We start from the raw sequence: 22015 nt of genomic DNA on the forward strand, positions 1-22015 counted from the left end.
GTGTTTCCAAAATATGAGATAGACTTTGTCGGTCCTCCATGGCAGTTTGGGGTGAGGGTGAGGGGCCACGAAGAACCTACTTAAGGGAACCTTTATTGTACATCCACCACACATCAATGCTCAACATAATGTAAGTTGTCTAATTTGAGCCTCATTATAAGGAGACATTACAGCAGAACAAGGAAGTGGCTATTTCAAAATTAAGTCAGTGCATGAGCAGCACACATTGAATAAGAGATGGTCAGGTCCAGTGGCTCTGTCGGTTTCCTGGATACCTGGAAGGAGAAGGGCTTGCTCCGGGCCTTCCTCAATCCTATACTGGAAACCCCCAGAGGGCAGGGTGTCTCTGGAGGCAAGGCTGCCCCACCCAGGGCCCTGTATAAAGTGCCTGGAGAAGCCAGCCTCTTAGATGGTGGTGGGGCTGGGCCGGGGAGGGCGCTCTGGGTTTTGCCCTGTGGATGCCAGCCGTAGGGCTTCCCAGGCATCCTTCCCTCTCATGTTCCTCCAGCCGCAGCCCTTAACAGCCTCCACACACAGAAGGAGTTAACTCTGGGCTTAATTTCTCAAAGGAACCTTTAGCTTCTATTCTTTGAGCTCACCCTCCTCCCTTTCTTTGCAAAGTCTTCCTGATCTTTATACTTCCTGCAGGGCCCTCCTCCTTACTCTTACCTCCCGGACTCCAGAAACACTCTGATTACCAGGGTGGGTCAATGGTTAACACTCCAGTGGCTTTATATAAGCCTGCCTAGCCGCCTACCTGCTACAACACTGGTCCTTCAGTTCCCTGGATCCGGACGGTGACCTGGCAGCCCCCGTGGGTCCACACCATGGCCACCTGCTGGCAGGGCCTATGGGCCTATCGCTCCTACCTGATTGTGCTCCTCCTGCCCATTCTCCTGCTACCTCTGCCCATCCTCATCCCGACCAAGGTAAGGACTTGGGGTTCTGGGCACGGAGAAGTGCCAAGGGAGCAGGGGCAGGACTGTCTGCCCCAGGGTTGGGCATCCTTAGGATCAGCATGACCCACTCATCTCTCCTAGCCTGGAAAGTGAGGCTATCACCTCTTGGTCCTCTTGAAGATTGAGGGTTAAAAGTTCCGAGGGGGGCTTTTGTTTGGCCCCCAGTAGTAGGAGCCCAATGCAAATTGCTCAGGTGCACTTGGAATTCGCTGCCTTGGGAGGCAGGAAGCCAGTTCCGTAAAGGAGGTACAGGTGTTGGCAGATGGAGTTGATCTGACTACTGTGTCCACCCAGCCCTGAATTGGGCTCAGGAGGGCATGAGCTGGGCGAGCTGCTAGATGGGGAGGAAGAGGATTGGGAGGAAGAGGATTAAGAGGAAGCTGGCCTCAGGTAGTTTGTGCATTTAAGAGTGCAAACAGGAAGAAAAGGCATTCACCTGGGATCCTAAGAGCTAAGTCTCCTAAGGAAGAGGGATGGGAATTGAATGAGACTCCCTTGCCAGTGGCCACCACAGATGCACACCCTGCAGGGAGGAATAAGAGCCATTGCTTCCTGCCAGCCCCCATCCAAGCAGCAGGAGTCATAACTTCAGCTCCTATTCACTGGAGCCCCCACTGCAGGCCCTGTACTGTGCACCCTGTAACCCTCTCCCCCATCTCATGAGGCAGATCTGACTCTCATTTTACAGACAGAGAGAGTGAGGTTAAGTCACTTACCCCAAATCCTGGGGCCGATCCTGTTTTCTGGAGCTCAGATATTAGGCACTTTGGGGACCCTCCTGGTAAAGTAAAAGAGCACACAATTATAAATCTAAAATGAACACGAACTTTGGGAAGGGTAGGTCTGGGAAGTGGCCTTGAGGTCCAATCTTCGCAGTAAATCTCCCTCTGGCTGAGCTAGGAAGTGGCAGAGCTGGGGGCGTGGTCTGGCTACAAAGCCTTTGCTGCTGAGACAGAATCCTGCCTGGCCCTGGCCCCACCCCACACCCTCCCTCCCCACCAAAATGCCCTCTGAGCCATTTTTTTCCTTTTGTCACAAATCGGGAACTCGAGGCAGCCTTTTTGTTCATGGTGTCCCAAAGGGGTAAGGAACTGGGGAGGCAGTGGAACAGCCCCCAGGGTCCCTGACAACTGGTAAGTGCCAAGGCCTGGCTGACCTTTGAGATGACCCTCATCTCAGGCCAAAGCCCATGGCATCTCTGTGCTAGGGACCCATCAGATGAGTTTCCAGACAGGCTGAGCCAAGTGTGCTAACCCCAGGAGGGAGGACAGACAGGAAGTGTGATTCCCATTTTACTCCCCAGGAAAGGACAGCCCAGGAAGATTTAGTAACTTGCCCAAAGTCACCCAGGAAATCCTGAGTCAGTACGAGAAGCCAGGCCTCCTGGTGGGAGTGTGAGGTGTCAGCAGTCACTGTCTTCCCTGTGCTGCACCCAACCCTGCCCCCTGCCTCCTGCCTACAGATGCTGCCTCCCTGTCCTGGCTCAGAGGAACTGTCCGGAGCCTATCTGTGGAGGCCAGTCCCCCACGGGAGCCCTGGCTACCAGTCCCTCTCAAGGACTTTGCTCTTGCAATTACCGCCTCCTCTCCTACATCATTGACTTTCCCCTCTTTGCCTGATCTCTCCCATCAGTGTACACACAAGCTCTAATATCTCCCATGTTAAAAAAACAAACCCTCCTGAAGTCCCGCAATTCCCTCCATATGCCTCCTTTCTCTGCTCTGTCTCACAACGGAAGTACTCAAAGACTGTCTACACTGCCTGTCTCTCCTTAGACAGCTCCACTCTCCAAGCCTCTACGTCCCAAAAGGGCTTTCATCATGGCCCCATCCGTGTCCATGTCACCAAACCCCTGGTCCGTGCTCACCTTCCTCAACTACTCTGCAGTATTAGTCCCAGCCAGTCACCTCCTCTGCTCTGCTTTCTTCTGGCTTTGGTGACATCTGGTTTTCCTCTCCCTTTGACCACTTTTCCTGGTTCCTTCTTCCTCTCCTCACTCTCCCCCAGGTGACCTTCTGTTGTGTCCCGCTTTAAAAAGCAGCTCTATGCTGGTGACTCCCCAGTCAGTACGCCCAGCTCTAATCTCTAAACTTGTATTATCTAACTAACACTGGACACTTCTCCCAAACATTTTCTTTTTGGCCGCATATGCGCTGACGCGGCCAGAACACAACCTGCCTGCTCATCTCCTGGTTGACTCTACTTGCTGTCTTACTTATCAAGAGATGGCTCGGCTCAAAGTCTATCTCAGAGCCATTCCTGCTGCCTCTCCTTCCTTCACTTCCACATGCACCTGCAGGTCCTGTCGACTCGATTTCCCAAAAATACTCCCAATGGAGTCCCTTTCCACTGCCTCCACTCTGGTCCAGGCCACCATCATTTCTCTCCCATCCCTACCTCTCCCCAGACTATTCTTCACCCAAATGCCAGGGTGGTCTTTTCCAAATATAACCTCATGTCATTACCTGGCTTAAAACCCCACACAGGTTTCCCATCAAACTTAAAATAAAATCCAAGCCTCTTAGGGTAGCCACGAGTCCCGGGGGCTCCACCCCTGCAGACCCCTCTGTCTCCATGCTTCGTCTCCTACCTCTTGTTCACGCTTCTCCGGCCTCACCCGCTTTCTCTCTGCTCCTCAAATTGCTCATCTTCCTGCCCAGAATGGTCTCCCACATGCCTCCTTCTCATTCCTCAGGTTTCAGCTTAAATCCACCTCTTCAGAAAAGCCTTCTCTGAGCAGCCCCCGTCACTCACTATTACAAAACCCTCTCCTTTAAAGGGCTTTCACTCTCTGAAATGATGTATTTGTTTATTTTCTATTTATTCTCTGACACAAGGAACCCCCTACACTAGAATGTAGGCTCCATGAAAGCAGGGACTTTGTCTTTTTCCAGGCAGAAGCCCCAGTACCAGACACACAGCAGGTGCTCCATGAAAACTTATCACATGAATGAGTGAATGAATGCATGTGGGCAAAGAGGGCCCTGATGTGAATTCCTGCTGATTCCCTGCTCTCTGTGGTGGCTCCTCGGGCTTACCTCCAAGCCCCTGGGCCCTGAAGTGAGAAGTCCCAGACTAGGTTCAGACTTGCGTCCGTGTAATACCGTTGACATTTATTGAGCACTTTTTATGTGCTAGTCGATGTACCAAGCACTTCAAAGCACTAACCCTTTTATTTCCCTCAATAACCTCTAAGTTACTGTGAGTTTACTCCTGTTGTCTCCATTTTACAGACATGTAAATGGAGGCCCAGGGTGGTAAAGGAATTGGCCTCCAGTCCCGGCTAGAAAAAGGCAAAGTCTGGACTGGAACCTGGCCTTGGCTGTTGTGAGTCACCTCTCGAGCCATCAACCGGCACGTCCATCCAGCCAGTCAGCCAGTCCTTCCATGGTCATCCAGTCTGGAATGTCTGCTGAGCCCTTGCTCTGTATGGAGGTAGGGTGGGGGGTGGGGGTTACCAAACAGGAATACAGATGTTCTGTCCTCAAGTTGCTTTCAGTCTAGAGGACCCTGTGTAGAGCTAGAAGCCTGCAGGAGCTCAGAGGAGGGAGGAGAGCCTTCCAACTGAGGTGAGGGAGATTCTGAGTTGGGCCTTGAAGGCTGAGTGAGATTTCAACTGTCAGAGGCATCAGGAGAGGGCAGGCCAGGTGAACAGAAGGGTGGGAGCAAAGGTGTCGGGGCTGGAAACAGTAAGATGTGTTTGAGGAATTAGCAACAGGATCTTAGAAATGCCTGCCACCCTCTGGTGGTCCCAGTGGATGAGGGACAATGGGGCCTGAGGTCTTCTCACTGCTCTCCCAACCCTGCAACCAGATAGTGAAGAAGCCATTGGTGTGCCAGAAACCATCCATCCCTTCATCTGTTTCTTAGGGAAGACGAATCATGTGATAGGTACGGTTTAGGTGCAGGGGATTGGAGGTAGGATTCAGGGGAACTTGTAATTCTGGGGGAAGGGAGTGGGGTGGAGAGACACACAAAAGCACATACTGTCCATGTAGTGAAAGCCACACCTCATGCTGGGACTGTGGCTTGGGGAGGGGCTGTTCTGGATGGGGTGAGCGCAGGAGGCCTCCTGGGGTGGTTACATTTACCCTAGGACCTGACTGGCAAGTAAGAGTCAGCCGAGCACAGCTCTGGGCCAAGAGCTGTCTAGGTGGAACACACAGTACAAAGGCCCAAGCCCTGGGGTGAGCTTGGCAAGGTGGAGGGATAAATAAGGCAGCATGGCCTGGGGACCTGAATGAGCAGGAAACGGCCGAGGGTGACAGAGAAGTCAGCCAATGTCAACCTTACAAGGTCAGGGGAAGGAGTGAGGATTTTATGCTGAGGGCCATGAGGGATAAATACTTGCTCAGGGGTCAAAGGGCTAGTAAGTTGGAGTTGAAAATGCAAGTACATCCCAGGACCCAACAGGACTATCCATGAAAACTGTCTCCCCATAGCACCGTGTTTGCCAGGACAGAGCTTAGCTGGAAACTAGATTGTATTTACAGTAGGAACAAAAGGCAGAATTTCTTAATCGGAATCACCTGCATTCCTAGGATGTTAAAATCAGCACGTGTTGTGTGGCCACGTGCACTTTAAAATCTGCATAACTAAAATACTCCTACTGCAAGCTCTTCCTGAAACTCAAAGACAGACCAGGATTGTGGGCACGAAGACTGTGTGAGGAATTTGGACCTCAGTTCTGGGGCCCACCTCTAGCTTTTGAAACTTCTTGGCTCTTGGTTGAGAAGGCAGAGTCCAGGGAAGAAAACAGGGATTTTGGAGCCAGAGAGATGTGGGTCCAAATCCACTTTGTGGCACATCCAGCCATGTGACCTTTTCAAGCCTCTCCAAGCCTCTCACCTCTAAGAGACTACTGTCAAGATGAAATGAGATGACGCTTTGCAGAGTCCCTGGCACCCAGGGCTCAGTAAACAATGGTTCCCTGCACCCTCTGCCTCAAGCCTGAATTCCTGGCCCATGGACAAACTCAGCAGGCCTTGAACACTGTGTAGATGCCTGACTTCTTTTCCATCGTTAACTTCTGTTCCTGGGGGTAGGATTAAAGGAGGAGCCAGCCTCCAAAGCCAGGAGGATCTCTGGAGTAAAGAGAGAAGGTTCCCCAACTTGAACTTTGCCCCCAGATTACCAAATCATGTTCATGCTTCCGGCACCTGCTAGGTGAAGGTCAGGAATGGGAAAGCAAGCAAGACTCTAGCAGTACAGTTTCCTGGATGTAATTGTGCAGCAAGGCCCAGGGCTGTTGTGGGGATCAGAGGCAGGGAGGAGTGTGGGAATCCTTCCCTCATCTTCAATTCCAGCCTGCTGGTTTGCTCTTAAGCGGACACAGGCAGGTCTGGCCCTTGCCCAATCTGTGATGTCAGGACTCCCCCAACCCCCACCGCCCAACTTTTGTTTTCTCTGACACTGAGACCCATTGTTTCCCTTTGGCCTCTTAAAGCAGATGATGCAACAAATACATTCACATTAAGGTGCAGAAATAAACAAAGATCACCCAAGTGAGACCAGGCAGAGGATAGGCAGGGAGTCAGGCTCCATCGCTTGCTTTTGGCAGATGCTCAAAGGCAGGCAGGTGGGGATGCTTCAGAGTGGAAAGAAGGAAGGCTTCCTTCAGGTGTGCCCTGACTGGAGACTGTTGGCAGGGGAAGCTGGAGGGGCGCACTAGAAGCGAGGCATCCTCTGTGATTGGTTAGGAGAGCATATGTGGCTTTCACAGGTCGGTCCTGAGTTGGAGGTGGTGGTAGAGAGTCGGGGCCAAAAATTAAGGAAGCTGACAGTCATTGAGCAAATTGATTGTCTGGGGCCAGTGGCTGGGGAGTTTGTGGTTTGGCTGCCAGGCTGGTTGCTGCAGAGATCTTAGGATCTATATTTGCATATGGACTGGCCATTGTCTCCTTTGTATATTTAGCCTCTCAAAGCTATTAGGCATTTGGATGGACCTATAATTCCTAGAAAGAACATCACACCCACCCCTGCCCCCAGCCCACTCGGTACCTCCTTCCCCAAGTCCTGCCACCTGGCTGTCTCCTTGTGGTCACTATGTACCTAGACGTCCAGAACAGGCGTGTGGGAGTCTTCCTCCTCCCACCCAACCCAGCAGCCATCACCCAACTCTCTGTCTTCCATCTCCTAACATCTCTGCCCCTGTCACCTCCCCATTGGACATCTCATCATGGCCTCCTGGGACCTCCCAGCCTCCGTGGCTGCCGATCGAGCCATCACACGGTGGCAGGTGTAAGCACCCTATTTGCATCTGTAGGTGGTTTATTTATTTAATTAGGTGATACATGCATGTTGTGCAAAATCCAACAGCACAAAATGTGAAACGGAGAGGTACCCTTCCCATGCAGTGCCCCAGTGTCCCTCCTCAGGGTGTTCTCAGTGGCCAGCATGGTGTTTGTCCTCCAGAGAAGGGGACTCCTCATCCTTGGGGGGGTCTGTGAGGAGGACAATTCAGGAAGTCTGTGAACTTGGAGGGAAAAAATTACATTTTATTGTCAATTACCTCTAAAGAAAATTTAGCATTGTTTCCTGCTTATGAATGCAGACAAAACACCACAGTAATGTGAACAATAGTTTTTACTTTGCCACCAGTAGGAATCACAGAGACTTTCAAATCGTATGAGTGCTGTTGCCAGTACCTTGAAATATTGTCTGTGTTAATCATGACTTTGAAATTACAGTAGCCATTAGCTGGTGGAAATCTTATTAGTTAAGAAAGAGTCACATATATCTCTATCTTACCCCTTTTTTCATATTTTAATAACTGTACTTTGATATAATTAGTTTTCTTTGTAATCCTATGCATTTTATTTAATGCATTTAAAAATATTAATCTAAGAAGGAATTGGAAGGCTTCATCAGGCTGCCAAAAGGATCCTGGTACCAAAAACAGGGCAAGAATCCCCGAATCAGAGATTTTCCTCTGTATATACAAACACTTGTCCACGTAGTTTTAAAAATCATATATGGCAGCATCAGCATGATCTTTTAATAGAAACACCAACCTGACCATGTCACTCTCTCTGCTTACAATCCTTCAAGGGCCTCCCCTTTTCACCTTTGTCTTCAAGATAAAGTCCTAGATTCCTCTGGGGCAGACACAGCTCTTTTCAAGCATGACACACCTTCCCTCCAAGAATGTGTTTTGATCTTTTATGCCTCATTCTATTCCTTCTGTGCTGACTCCTCATGTCGACACCTTTTGCCCACCCACTGAACTCCTATTCATCCCTCAGCACCCACTCAGTGTGCCCTCTCTAGAAGCCTTCCTCAGCCCAGACAGAGGAAGGCTCAGGGAAAGGGCCCCTTCTCTGGGATCCCACTCTCCGGTCTTTCTTTGCAGCAGAGCTTGGCAGGCTGCCACCCAGTTCCTCACCTCACTTCCCAGATCCAGCAGTGCTCCCTACCCTCAGCATCCCTACTTGCCAGGGGCAGAGGGGTAGAGGGAGTAACTCACCCTGAAGCTAACCTTCAATCACCAGGAGGAATAAGATGTGGTACCTTCAAGATTGTGAGCATTTTTGCTGCTGCCCAACAGTTACAAGCTACTCTGTGCCGGAAACAGGTAAAGACCATGATGCCCGTAGGTCCACATCCTGCCCACACTCGGGGTCCAGAGTCTGCCCTGGATTCCCAGGCATTTCCATCTTCATTTGTACTGCCTGCATCCAGCCTGTTTCTCCAGCAGCCCAGGAATACGTTTCTCTGCCAAGGCCAACCCTGCCATCTGCTCACTTCCATCTACCGTCCTTTACAGCTGAGACCTACATAATCACATCCTTCTTCCTCATAATAACCCGGTGAGGTGGGTGTTCCTTTTATTCTCATTTGTAGATAAGCGCACTGCATAAAGGAGACAAATGTGCGTACAGCTAGAAAAGCTCAATATTGCTTGTCAAAAAACCAAAGACTGAAAAACAACAACAAAAACCAGAGCAGGGAGATGTTAAGTAACTGCCCGAGGACATGCAGCAATAAAGCTGGGCCTGAGCACTCAGGTTTTCTGACCTTTGACCTGTGTTTCCAGCCTTGGGGTTTGGAAGCCATCTGAGGGTTTACCTCTTCTGTTCATTGGTGGCTTTGCCAGGCAGCCCACCATTACTACGGGCCTGCCCACATGGGGCATTCAGACTCCCTGAGAGCCAAGACTGCGCTTGATTCATGTCTGTACCCCACTGCCTAACATTCATTCACTCATTCATTCAGTGTCAACTCTGTAGAGGTGCCAAGCACCCTGCTGGGGTGAGCAGAAACAGCCTCAGCCCCTACTCCCTGGGGAGTACGCTCTGATGACAAAGATTGATATTTATCAAGAAATTTGTGAAAGCTAATGTTTAACTACAGACCATGAGGAGGGCTCATGCAGAAGAGGCATGGGGACTTACAGTGAGAAAAATGGGGAATATACGCCAGTGTGGAACCCATGGAGGCTTCCCTGAGTCCAGATCTCAATAATGAGTAAACATCAGGCGAGCAAAGTGGGGAGGGAAGAAAGGAGATTATGTGCAAAGGCCCTGTGGCTACAGGGAAGATGGAGCCTTCGAAAAACTGGAAGAGGTGCCATCATGGCTAGAGCAGAGAGAGCAAGGAGGAGAGGCACAGACCAGCCCCTAAATTTTCCTAAGAGCAGTGGGAAAGCCTGCAGGGATTTGAGCTGCTTTGAAGGTTGTGTGTGTGTGTGTGTGTGTGTGTGTGCATGCACATGCTGGGAGGCAGAGAGTGGATTAAACAGGTTTGTAGCTCAAGATCACTCTGGCTACAGCGAGAAAGAAATTTCTGGGGCAAGAGAGGAAGCTAGGAGGTGAATAAGGAAGCTCTTGAAGGAATCTTGGTGACAGATGCTGGCGCTTGGACCAGGCTAATGGCCCAGAGCTGGAGAGAAGTAAAAAAGAATTTGAGGTATTGAACCAGCAGGTGACCTGGAGCAGCGAGGGTGTTTGTCCAGTGACAGCCTCATGAAAATGCAGGAGGCCCAGTGCCTCCTCCGCACCCCCCACCCCCGACCCCGGGGCTCCCAATAGCAGGGCTGCATGAATTTGGAGAGGAATGGGGATCTCAACAGGGTGACTTCCTGGTGTAGGGGTGGGCGGTAGCGGGGACAAATGGGAAAGGAGGATTTACAGACCCAGACCAGCACTAGCAAAAGAGCGAGGGGCTAGAGACAGGGAGGTGAAAGAGACTTGACCCCTGTCCTCAGGAGCCCAGACTGAGAGGGGAGCACATTCTACAGCCAAGGAACAGAGCTGGGGAACAACTAGCCTGCTGGCCTGGGGCAGGAGGACGTAGTGATGGAGCAGAAAGATGAGCATTCGCCTCCAAGAGAAAACTCTTCCCGGCTGGTATCTGAGCTCCAGGAGGGGCTACATCAGACAGGGTACAGGCTGTGCCCCACACAGCTCCCTCTGAGAAGGGTGCATGGAGTCGTGCAGTACAGCAGCCCCGGGGAGTAAGTCAGAGGGGTCCCATGCCATAGGCCGCAGGCCCAAGATATATATGGCTGGGCAGCAAAGCAGAAGGTAGAGGGTGGCCTTGGAGGACAGATCTGAGTCCCAACTTCCCACTTCTAGAGCTGGGGATACAGACCTTGGAATCAGACATATTGTGGAGCCAAGGAGAAAGGCTCCCCAGGGCTCTGCTCCCATTTTGAAGCCATAAATGCTGTCAGCTGTCTGGTGAAGACTGTGGGCCCTTCTCAAAATATTGCTTTGAAATGCACAAAATAAAATACGTAAGATGACGAGAGAAACCAACCATTTTGAAATACCGTTATAAAACTATGAAAAAAAATAACTGCAGTTCAGAAGTAGAGGTGCTTCCTTATTCAAGCATTAAATAAGACCTAGCATTTGATATAATAACTCCAATCATTTCAAAATAGGGATGGAGGTAAACAATATTTCAAGACACATTTTGAGATAATTGCAGCCGCTGATCTGTGTGGGTATCTAGGAGCTGACAGCCACAATCAAACATCTGTGACAAAATCACCAAGAGTACCGCTCTATGGTTTTGTTGCCTCTGTTCACAATCTTAGTTAGATGTTAGTTAAAAGATGAAATAGTTTTCCCATCCAACCTCACCGATCCTTGGCATTCCACGCCCCAGTTAAGAGCCCCATGACCCAGGAAGAGCAGGTCAGCGAGTTACGCTACAGCTGGACACAACAGCCCAAGAAGGTGGGAGGGGGACGTGAGGCCAGAGCCACCAGGGCCAGGAAAGTTTCCTGAATGGAACTTTGAAACAAGTTCGGGGTTTTGATCCAGAGACAGACAGGGAGAGGGATGCAGGGAAGTTGTAAAGGGGTAGGGGAGCCATAGATTCAACAGGCTGGAGCTCACAGCTCCCTTTGGGGGGTAGAAGTGGGGTCCCAGAAGTGAAGGAACTTGCCCCGAGCCAGGCAACAGGGAGTGGCAGGCCCCAGCTAAAATAGTTCTGTTTGGATTCAGAGCCCCAGCTCACCTCCAGAACACCCCACTGGTCACAGCGAGCCTGAGGCTGGAGGACACCCCCAGCTGCAAGGGATGGAGCTCAGAGTAGAAGGCAAAAACCTGGGGCTCTAGAACCAGGTGGCCTGGGTTCTTCCACTTATTTGTGTGACTTTGAGACATCTACTTATTTGCGGCTTTCTTCTTCATCTGTGAAATGGGAACAATAGTCATTCCCTCACAGAGGTAATAAATGTGATTAAAACCACTCGAAGTGCATAGAGCCTCAGGCCTGGCACAGAGTAGCCCTCAGGATCCTTCTGCTGTCCTTATTAGCAGAGCTTTCTTCTTGAATCAGCAGAGTCATCTGGCCCAGCCCCCTCCCTTGTCTCTAGGCAGAGAATTCTGGGGGGTAGGGGCGTGGGGGGCACGCCAGGGTCCACAGGGTCTGGCCTGCCCTTAGCCCCAGGGGAGGATGGGTAGCAGTCTGTGCAATCATCGCAGGTGAGAAAAGTGTTTGAGGAACCAGCTGCTTCAGCAGAATCTACCTCCCTCTGGGGGAGGAAGAGGGGTGGATCTTTGGTCGAGGGTCAAGGTGGCCCCACCCCTGGGGCAAATGAGTTTCTGTTCAGGGTAAGGAGAGGTGGTACAGGTTTCCTGGAAAGACAGTGAGCCTGGCATCAAACAGAAGGCTGCGCAGGCTGTGCAGGCTGTGCACCGCATCACTCCAGGGGACTACCAGGGAATGCTCTCTGAATTATGCAATTCCAGACACCTTGCCTGGGTTCCAACCTGGCTCTGCCACTCCCTAGTTCTGAGACCTTGAGCAAGCCACTTACCCTCTAGAGCTCATCTAGACCCACCCATGGCTGTAACTACATACACGGAAACACCCAGCCCCTGAGAGTGGCTCAATAAACAGCACCTTCCTCGTCCTGAGACCCTCCTTGAAGCTTCAGGGTACTAAGGGCATGAGATACAAGGGGTGAGCCCAGCTTGTACCAGGTAGAGAAACCCAAGAAGGGCTGGGCAATTGAGACAGCACGTAGGAGGGGCCCCCTAGGCCCACTGTCTCAGCATGCAGCCCCTTCCTTCGGCAAACAAAGAGTGGGCAGGTGCCCCTGAGGAGCTTGGATGCAGCACCCTCTCCCTGGAGGCTTCCTTCTGGCTAATGATTCCCCCGCCCTCCCTCCCTAGGCTTTCGAGAGGCTCTGGTAAGGAGGATGGGCCCCTGATGACTGTGGCTGTCAGACATCATTCCTGCTCCAGGTCTCCTCCCAGGGCTGAGGTCAGGTCTCCTCCCAGGGCTAAGGTCAGGTCTCTCTAGTTTCGGGGGCCTCACGAGGGAAAGGAGGGCCTCTAGTACCCCAAGACTATGCCCCAGGGTTTACCCTACAATTCCCCACACAACACAGGTATGGGGGAAACTTCCACACGTTCTATAATGTGAATGCACCTCCTGGAGTTGTGCAATGCAGTGTTCATGCCTGGATTACTAGGAATGAGAGCCCGCTGCCCCTATTCCCAAAACTTTTCAGTGATTCATTCATTCAGAAATATTCTGAAGCCTGCTGGGTCCTGAGCTCCAAGGATCCAGATGCTACAAAACTGACTCCTTATGGAACTGACCTTCTAGCCAAAGGAACAAATATTACTTAAATCATTATACAAACAAATATATTCTTACGGGTTCTGATAAAGCCAGGGAAGGCCAGGGTGGCAGGCAGGGGTCCACATGTCCCAGACCCTGGTTTCATCTAGATGAGCCCCCACCTCATCTAGGGATCCTCACCTGAGCCCCCTTCACTCCCCAAAGGGGCTGGAGTATAATGTCTAGGCTCCCCAATGTCAAAAACAAGGTGGTCAGGCTTTGCTTTGTTTTCTGTTTTCATTTTTAAACGGGACCTTGGAATCAATGACTGTGGGTTTCACAGGCTCTCCCCACAGTTACAAATGGCCTGTTTGCCCTGAGGGCAGGAGGTGACATGACTCTGGGACACAGGCCTGCCCCCTCCAAAGGCTTTGCTGTTCCCCTCTTCCCCACAGGAAGCCTACTGTGGCTACGCCATCATCCTCATGGCACTCCTCTGGTGCACGGAGGCTCTGCCCCTGGCTGTCACCGCCTTCTTCCCCGTCATCCTGTTCCCCGTGATGGGCATCATGGATGCCTCCGAGGTAAGCCTCCCCAGCTGCAGGAGGAAGTGCTCCCAGAAATGGCAAGGGTCTGCCCTAGGACACTGGTGATGGAGGAGGCCTCATCATAGGCAGGGCACAGGGGGCTAGGGGGTGGCGGTGCCTCACCTTTGCTTGACAGGTCAGGGAGCACCGAGGGAGGAATCAACTAGAAGACGCGGGGAAGGGGATTCTAGATATGCCAATGCACAGCTGTTGTCAAGAATTATTTCAAAGTGGGAGTGATTAGGTCTAGGCTAGGGAGGTGAAAATGCTTTTATCCAGGAAAGGGGGCCTCCATAGCCAGCTAAAGAGCTTGTAGCCTTCTCACTCAGGGACGGAACTTTGAGCATCAGGCCCACCTGCAGGGCTGGTTAAAACACAGTGCTGGGCCTCCCCCCAAAGTTTCTGGTTCCTTAGATCTGGGGCAGGGTCTAACCATTTCATTTCTAGCAAGTTCCAGGTTGGTGGTGATGCAGGCCCAGGGACTACATTTTGAGAACGGCTGCTTTAGTTTCTAGGAACAGCGTTTAAATGATCTCTCTCACAGTCAGTGGCTTCAAACATGAGTGGAATCAGGCTAGATGATTTCAGTCATTCCTGAGTGGAGAAAGAATGAGTTTGGCAGGAAGAGAGGAAGTTGCTTAATGTTAAATGGCAGATGATCCAAAGACCATTTCCATCTGGGTCCAAGAGCCCAGGGGACCAATCTCTGGGGGAATAGGAGTGCCTGCACCCTGTAAGCCCAGAGGCACGGGGCTGGGGGACCCCTTCCTGTTTCTCAGCTGTCCCTGCCTGCCAGGTCAGTGTTGAGTACCTTAAGGACACCAACATCCTATTCGTCGGCGGGATGCTGGTGGCCATTGCTGTGGAGCACTGGAATCTGCACAAACGCATCGCCCTCCGCGTGCTTCTCATCATCGGGGTGCGGCCTGCCCTGTGAGTTCCCACAAACCGAGATCAGAACCTGGGATGGTGGCATTCCGGGCACCTAGTCCCTGTAGGGAAGCTGGAGCACAAGTCAGTCTGTCTGTCTGTCCCTAGGCTGATCCTGGGCTTCATGCTGGTGACTGCCTTCCTGTCCATGTGGATCAGCAACACGGCCACCACAGCCATGATGTTGCCCATCGCCCAAGCCGTTCTGGAGCAGCTGCACAAGATGCCTGTGGGCAAGGATGTCGAGGAGGGCAGGAACAACCCCGCCTTTGAACTCCAGGAACCAAGTCCCCAGAAGGAAGAGACCAAGCTTGATGAGAAAGGTGAGGCCAGGTGCTGCCCCAAACCCTCGGTTCTTGGGGAGAGTCTGAGATGGTCTCTATGGTTAGGTGGCCATCTTGGTGCTTTTAGAGAGAGAAGAGCAGGGCAAGAAGTACAGGGACCAACTTGTCCTGGTTTGCCCGGGATTTCCCTGGTTTTGAAATGAAAAGTCCCACAGGCTGAGAATCCCCTCAGCCCTGCGCAAACCAAGATGCGATGCTGGCTCACCCTGGCCAGCAGAGAACGAGAGCCTGGTGGGATGTCAGGGGTTCAGGCTCCATTCTTCTGGTGTGGTTTGGATCATCTTCCCTTTCTGGTGCCTCAGTTTCCCTCTCTCAAGAGGTTTGGGCCAGATGGTGTCTGAGGGTCACCCCAGCCTGAGACTCCAGGGAGTGCTGGCCCTTGCAGACCCGGAGGCAGCCCCTGCCCTACCCCAAGCTCAGGTCTAGACTGCTCACTGACACAGCACCCCCAAGGCCATAGAGCCCCAGCCAAGCTCCCTGGAGCCCACAACCTGAGCGCTCCCTTGTTCTCAGACAACAAGCAGGACCACCCTGTCCCGCCTGCTCCTTCGAAGCCCAGCATGCAGCAGAACAAGGAGCAGCTCCACTTTAACCAGGGCATGAGCCTGTGTGTGTGCTACTCAGCCAGCATCGGGGGCATCGCCACCTTGACCGGCACCACGCCCAACCTGGTCCTGCAAGGCCAGGTCAACTCGTGAGTGACTGAGGGGTGGGGAAGTCTGCACTCTGACTGGGGAGCTGGCTGGTCACTGGGCAATGTCACACAGCAGCCGTATCTCCCTACAGGATCTTCCCCCAAAATGCCAACGTGGTGAACTTTGCCTCCTGGTTCGGCTTTGCCTTCCCCACCATGGTCATCTTGCTGTTTCTTTCCTGGCTATGGCTGCAGGTTCTCTTCCTGGGGTTCAAGTAAGTGGTGGAGTGGGCAAGAGACTCCCAGGTGCCTGCGCTTACCCTCTGGGAGCTTCCAGTTGGGTACCCAGATAGCTCTGTGGAAAAGGACATAGTTGCCATCCTAGTGAGAAGGCCTTTCCCTCCTAAGGCACTTTTGGACACTTGCCCCCCCCCCCCATTTGAGGGAATTACTGGGTGGAGAGTATTACCCCATTTAGGAGATGAGCAAACTGAGGCTCAAGACATGGTACACAACCAGATGTGTCAGTGTTGCGATTAATAACCAGGTCTCCTGATGCCCAGGCCAGGTCCCATTCCATCATGATCCACAGTCCTTTGGTAAGTGCTTAAGGAACAAACACTGTGAACATGGTCAGTTACAACAGTATTTGTTGTGCTCCTACTATATGTCTGGCCCTGTGCTAGGCACTGAGAATACTAGAAGCATTAGGCACAGTCCCTGTCCTTGGAGCTCACTACCTAATGGGTGATGATAAGATAGGGGCCGTGACAGGGGGAAGCCCAGGTGCTGTGGGAGCACAGCCCAAGAGAGTGGAGATTCCAAAAGGCCCCGGAGGAGATGATGCCTGAACAGTAGTGTTAAAAGTCAACCAGGTAGAGAACAGGTAAAGGCATTCCAGGAGCAGGAAGAGCTTGTACAAAGGCACAGAGGCAAGAAGGAACACAAAGGGTTTGGGGGGACTCTAGTTCTGTGTGGCTAAAACACAAGAGCAAAAAGGAGCATCAGGATATGAAGCTGGAGAAGTAGGGAGGGGAAGATTATGGGGGATCTTGTGTGCCACATAAGGAGTATGGATCTTATTCTTGAGGCCAAGAGTAGTAAATAGGTTTTATTCCTACTTCCAGCCCTTGATTACTAGAGGTCACTAGAGCTCCAAGTTGAAAATCACGTGAGACCTTGCTGGGGCTCGATTGGAATCAAGTCTGGGCTCGATTAGTGATATCTGCTATGAGTAAAGGACCAAAGTGGTGGGAAGAGTGCTATTGTGGTATGAGTCGTTATTTGCCTTCCTGCCCAGGCAATGGGAAGCCATGGAAAATGTTTAAGCACTGTGACTGTACTTTGGAAAAATCGCTTGGGCAGGTGCGATGAAAGTTAGATTGAGGGTGAGGGCTGGTAGAAGGTGAGGTGGTAGCTAAAGAGCCCAGCGCAGTGCCAGACACCATAAAGGATTCAAAGACATGTGAAGCATGGTTTTTGTCCTTGAGGAACTCACAGTCCAGCAGGGGAATTGAGATTTGCCCAAGTTAAAAGTTAAAAGTCAACACAAAACACAAGTTCAGCCAGTGGCATGTGGATGTGGGCTGCAGACTCCTGTATTTCTGAGGTGGGGCTCAGGCTGGCTCAGGATGCCCAGAAGCAGTAGGATAGGGAAGGGGGATTTCCTGAAAGGCTATTGGAGGAGAGGAATGATAAGTCAGGGCCAAAAGGAGGCATGGGATCCAGGCCCTAGGTCCTCCTCACTCTGGGCAAGGGAGGGCTCAGCACAAGAGAACCCCTGGAGGGACAGAGGGTCATCAGGGCAGATGGAGCAGGGCTGAGCACAGGGAAACCCAGCACCTCCAGCCCCAGCCTTCCCTCTGCTAAATAAGAGCCATGACACCCCAAGAATCTTCTGTTCTTCTTCCAGAAACTTGGGTGGATCAAGAGCCTTGGTGTAGTAACCCTGAGGTGGCCTCTGCAGGCCTCAGGCTTTGCAACATGGGCACTCAGAGACCCTTGCTCGCCTGCCTGGTGTGTGGCCCTCATGAGCTGTCCCCACTCCTCCACCTGCAGCTTCCGGAAGAACTTTGGCTTGGGGGACGAGATGAGGGAGCAAGAGCGAGCGGCCTTCGATGTCGTCCGGAGAGAGCACAAACTGCTAGGCCCCATGAAGTTTGCAGAAAAGGCTGTCACCATCCTCTTTATCTTATTGGTGGTGCTTTGGTTCACCCGGGAACCAGGCTTTTTCACTGGCTGGGGCAACCTGGCTTTTTCTGACAAGGATGGAAAAAGGTGAGCATTTCATGGGGGTGGAATACTTCTGGGGCTCACCTGGCTACGGGAGGAGGGAAGGGAGCAGGGTCCCCAGTGCAGAACAGGAGGTAACACTGGGCTGTGGGGGAGACTTGCCAGGAGGAGTTGGCACATCTGTGGGAGGGGCTCCTCTCCACCACCCCTCCACCTTGTGATCCTGAGCAGTCCTGAGCCACTAAGCCTGCCCTCCCTGCCCCACCCACAGCATGCCCTCCGATGGGACAGTGGCTATCTTCATCGCCGTAATTATGTTCATCGTGCCCTCCAAGATCCCAGGGCTTACTCAGGATCCAGGTAAGAGGATCCTGGACTGGAGCAGGGCAGGGAGTCTGGGCAGACCCTGCCTTCTGGTCACAATGGACCTGCGACTGCACATGGCAGAGGTAGGCAAAGTCCAGAGAAGTCAGGGTGACTTGCCAAGGGCAAAGGGACTCAGGTACAAAGTCAGGATGTTGCAGAACTGAGGGTCCCTCTCTCACATGCATTAAGCTCTGATAGGGACCCATACAGAGAGGCCCCACGTGGAAGTGACCTATCCTCTTCTGCTTGGGGAGCAGGAAAACCAGGGAAGCTGAAGGCCCCTCCTGCCCTCCTCAGCTGGAATGTAGTAAAGGAGAAGATGCCTTGGAATATCATGATCCTTCTGGGCGGTGGCTTTGCCCTGGCCAAGGGCAGTGAGGTGAGAGACCCCCACACCACTCCCCAGCCCGTTTGAAGTGGAGAAAGAGGGGCCCTGCTTCTCTCCCACCAGGGGAGACCTGATCCTCACTCGGGAGCCCCCTGGTGGGCACAGACTTTGCAGCAGCTGGAGAAACAGGTTAGAGCCCTGAAGGAGGGAGAGGAAGCACAAGCCACAGGAACCTCTCCCTAGTCGAGTTTTCAAAGCCAAAGAGAAGACAGGCTTCTCTGGTGGGCAGGGTCTGTTCTCAGTGACCACTCACTCCACCCCCTCACCCTCTGCCAGACAAGAAGGCCTACCGCTTTAGCGCTAGAGAGTTGCAGGCTGCCATTGGGTTGAAGCCGGCTGCCTGCTCAGGCCACCAGGGGGCGCTGTGATCATACCCAGCCTGGCTCTGAGGACCAGATCACTCCCCCAGAGCTTCCTTCCAGGAGGGAAATCCCTGAACCTTCAACCCCAGCTAAGCTCATTCACTGCACGGACAGGAGGCAGCTTCCCTGGATCTGGGGTTGGTTAGTTCATCCATCAAGCATTCACTGAGTGTGCCAAGCACTGTGCTGGGGGCTGGGTGGGTAGCCCCCACTCCCTGGGGCTCACAGTCTGGCATGACAGGCGTGGGTAGAGCAAGACCTTGGAGCTCTTCTGACCCTGTGGACTGTCCCCATTCCCCTGTCAGCCTCTTCCCAGTCTCCACTAGGGCTCTTCCCCCTCACCCTCCTTGCCAGGAGAAAGGGCCCCAACCTGCTGGGCTGGAGTGGGCAGGGGAAGGGCTAAGGTTGGCCAGGGACCTCCTGGAGAGAGGTTAGGAGAGCAGGAGTAAATGGAGTCAAAAATCTTTACTCCCTCCAAGCCCTAGGTTTCCAAAGAAAGCTCTTTGGCTCCCTCTCCTCACTTCTCATCTGATCCTTCTCTCCGCACCCAACAGTCCTTCATGGGCAAGAGGGGGCCCCTTGGTTTCAGCTGGGTATCATCTTCCCTCCTAATCTGCCCTTGACTCTGAAGGCTCTAGAGAGGTGTGGGCTGGAGCAGGACCCTCCCAGAGCCTCAGCAGGGGACTCTGGGGCCCTAGGCAGCCCAGCCTCTCACACACCACCCTCCTCTGCCCACAGGCATCAGGTCTGTCAAAGTGGTTGGGGGACAAGCTGACCCCATTAGAGAGTGTGCCGTCTCCCGCCATTGCCTTCATCCTCTGCCTTCTGACTGCCACCTTCACAGAGTGCACCAGCAATGTGGCTACCACCACGCTCTTCCTGCCCATCCTGGCCTCCATGGTGAGCTGGCCCTGCAGACACACCTCCTCCAGGCAGCCCTTCTGCCCACCCCCACCCAAGGGCCCCACCTGAAGGTCAGAGTGACCTATCTGCACCTCTTTTAATTTCTGGGAAAGGACCCTTGAGCTTCCATCCTTCTCCAGGCTCTTCAGTAACTTTGGGCCCCAAGGCCCTCTGGCCCCTGATTCACTCCATCCCTAGTGATGTCACCCCTGGAGTATCCTGATGGGGCTCGCTGGTGGCCTCGCCCACATCACTGGCCCAGCCCCTGTTCTGGTCATTCCTGAGGTGACAGGATGCAATTGCTTCCCAAAGCGTCCCCAGCCCCTTCCTCCCCAGGCACGTTCCCGCAGCCTTTGATGATGACACCCCCGAGCTCCTTTGAGATCCATTTTATGGGCCCCTCCCCTTACCATGCCCCACAGGGCAGGGCCACACACTCATCCCCTCCAGAGAGGTCAAAGGGCCCTTCCCAGGTCACCCAGTGCCTTCTGGCAGAAGTGGTGGGTTTCTGGCCAGAATGTGTATTGGGGTGAGGGCCATCCCTCAGAGAGGAAAGCAGGAGATTGGGGGCCACACCTTCCCCTCTGGGATGGGGACTGGGATCAGCTCTGCCCCACCGTCTCCCCTCCAGGCTCAGGCCATCTGCATTCACCCTCTCTACGTCATGCTGCCCTGCACGCTTTCTGCCTCCCTGGCCTTCATGCTGCCTGTGGCCACCCCACCCAATGCCATCGCCTTCTCATTTGGAGGCCTCAGAGTGACTGATATGGTGAGTGTCAGGGGTCTCCCGTGCCTCAGCACTCTCTGCTCTGTCTTTCCTTCTTGGTGACCACAATGTAGCTTAAAGCTACTGAGATTCTCAGGGTTGAGAGTGGACCCTGTCTGGGGTGGATGACAGTGGGGGAGGTTGGAACGTGATCCCCAGTAGGAGTATCTTCAGGCCCTGCCAGCCTTAGGCCACGTGAGAAGGAGAGGAGGGGTGAGGAGTTTAGGGAAGGCACCAAGAGGCCAGGCCCCCACACCCAGGGAGATGGACTCAGGGAAAACAAAACCCAGGGCTCTGGAAGCTCCCCTTGGCCCTGTTAGCACTGGGAGTCAAGCCCGTGGCAGGGGCATAGCCTAGTGCAGCAGGTTAGACCCAAGGGGGCACTTCCCAGGAAGAGTTTTGCTAGAGAGAGAGCCTCTAAGCGCCTGTGAACACCTGAGGGATGGGTGCTGGCCTAGGTCAGTGCTCACTCACTCAAGCTGGAAGGCAGCTATGCTCACCACTATACCACCAACGCTCACTCACTCATACTGGCTCTCCTCACCCCAGGCCCGTGCGGGATTCATGCTCAACATCATTGGGGTCTTGGTCATCACGCTGGCCATCAACACTTGGAGCATCCCCATGTTTGATCTGCACACCTTCCCCTCCTGGGCTCACTCCAATGCCACGGCTTCCTGCGGGGTCAGCCAGGCAAACACCACAACACCTCACCCCTAGACCATCGTAGAATCTGGACCAAACCAGGAAGACCTACCCCGTTTCTACTCCTCTGAGCTGGAAGGGGCACCCAGGCTCCAAGTCAAACATTGAGAGAAAGGCACGTGTATACCTAACCTCATGTGAGTGTGAGAGGAAGGTGTCTATGCGCTCAAGCCTGTGTGTCTGAGGAAGCTGTGTGTACATGTGTGTACGTGTGTGTGTAAAGATGGTATGTCATGTGAGGATGTCTGCAAGGGGGGTTTGTGTGTGAGCACATGATCCGAGGTGTGCCAGACATGTACACGTGTGAGTTCACAGACAGCATGTTCGGTCTGGCACTCCAGGTCTCTGTCTTACCAGTTTGGTGGGTGACCAGACCCCTTTGCCTTCTATTTATTGAAATTCAGGATTGGGGCAGTCTGGGCTGCAGAGCCTACCAGTGGTTGCCATGGCAGCGGCCTCTGGGCCAGGCTCAGCATACTGAGGTCTCCCCAGCCTCTCAGGTTTGTGGGGAGAGTTGTAATATTAGCCACATTAAAGTCTTTCTGTAGAATCTGTGGCGGTTTTTCACGGCACTTTCCAGGACTGGTCCACAGCATGGCTCAAGCCCCAGGTAGGGGAACACGCTAGGAAGGGACCTGGCATCTGTCCCATATGGTGGCCCCCTTGGCATCCCTCCCACCCAAGGGAGAAGGTAATGGCCAGGAACCTCTGCCAAGGCCAATCGGAGTGGGCGCAGCCACCCAGGAAAGTAGCACTGACATCACCCGGCCTGGCTAATTGGGAGCTGCCAGTCCCTGCGTGTCTTTGAGAAAACC

The 22015-nt window shown here is 53.0% G+C and overlaps 1 protein-coding gene across 1 annotated transcript; it reads left to right on the forward strand.

The window, feature by feature from the left end:
* The first annotated feature begins 827 nt into the window (after nt 1-827).
* Nucleotides 828-21750, forward strand: SLC13A2 (solute carrier family 13 member 2). The gene is made up of 12 exons (XM_006211961.4): nt 828-929; nt 13439-13567; nt 14367-14503; nt 14609-14823; nt 15358-15538; nt 15631-15753; nt 17537-17755; nt 17982-18070; nt 18334-18455; nt 19565-19726; nt 20361-20498; nt 21045-21750. The coding sequence occupies exons 1-12, from the start codon at nt 828-830 to the stop codon at nt 21213-21215; spliced, it is 1788 nt and encodes a 595-aa protein (XP_006212023.2). The 3' UTR covers nt 21216-21750.
* The last annotated feature ends 265 nt before the right edge of the window (nt 21751-22015 follow it).

The sequence above is a fragment of the Vicugna pacos genome, chromosome 16, assembly GCF_048564905.1.
Source record: "Vicugna pacos chromosome 16, VicPac4, whole genome shotgun sequence".
NCBI lineage: Eukaryota > Metazoa > Chordata > Mammalia > Artiodactyla > Camelidae > Vicugna > Vicugna pacos.

Excerpts from the sequence above, each read along its gene's own strand:
- SLC13A2 (XM_006211961.4), top strand. The coding sequence starts at position 828 with ATGGCCACCTGCTGGCAGGGCCTATGGGCCTATCGCTCCTACCTGATT. Across the intron at positions 17,756-17,981 it reads TCTGACAAGGATGGAAAAAG|CATGCCCTCCGATGGGACAG; the intron begins GTGAGCATTTCA and ends CCCCACCCACAG. Across the intron at positions 18,071-18,333 it reads AGGGCTTACTCAGGATCCAG|GAAAACCAGGGAAGCTGAAG; the intron begins GTAAGAGGATCC and ends CTTGGGGAGCAG.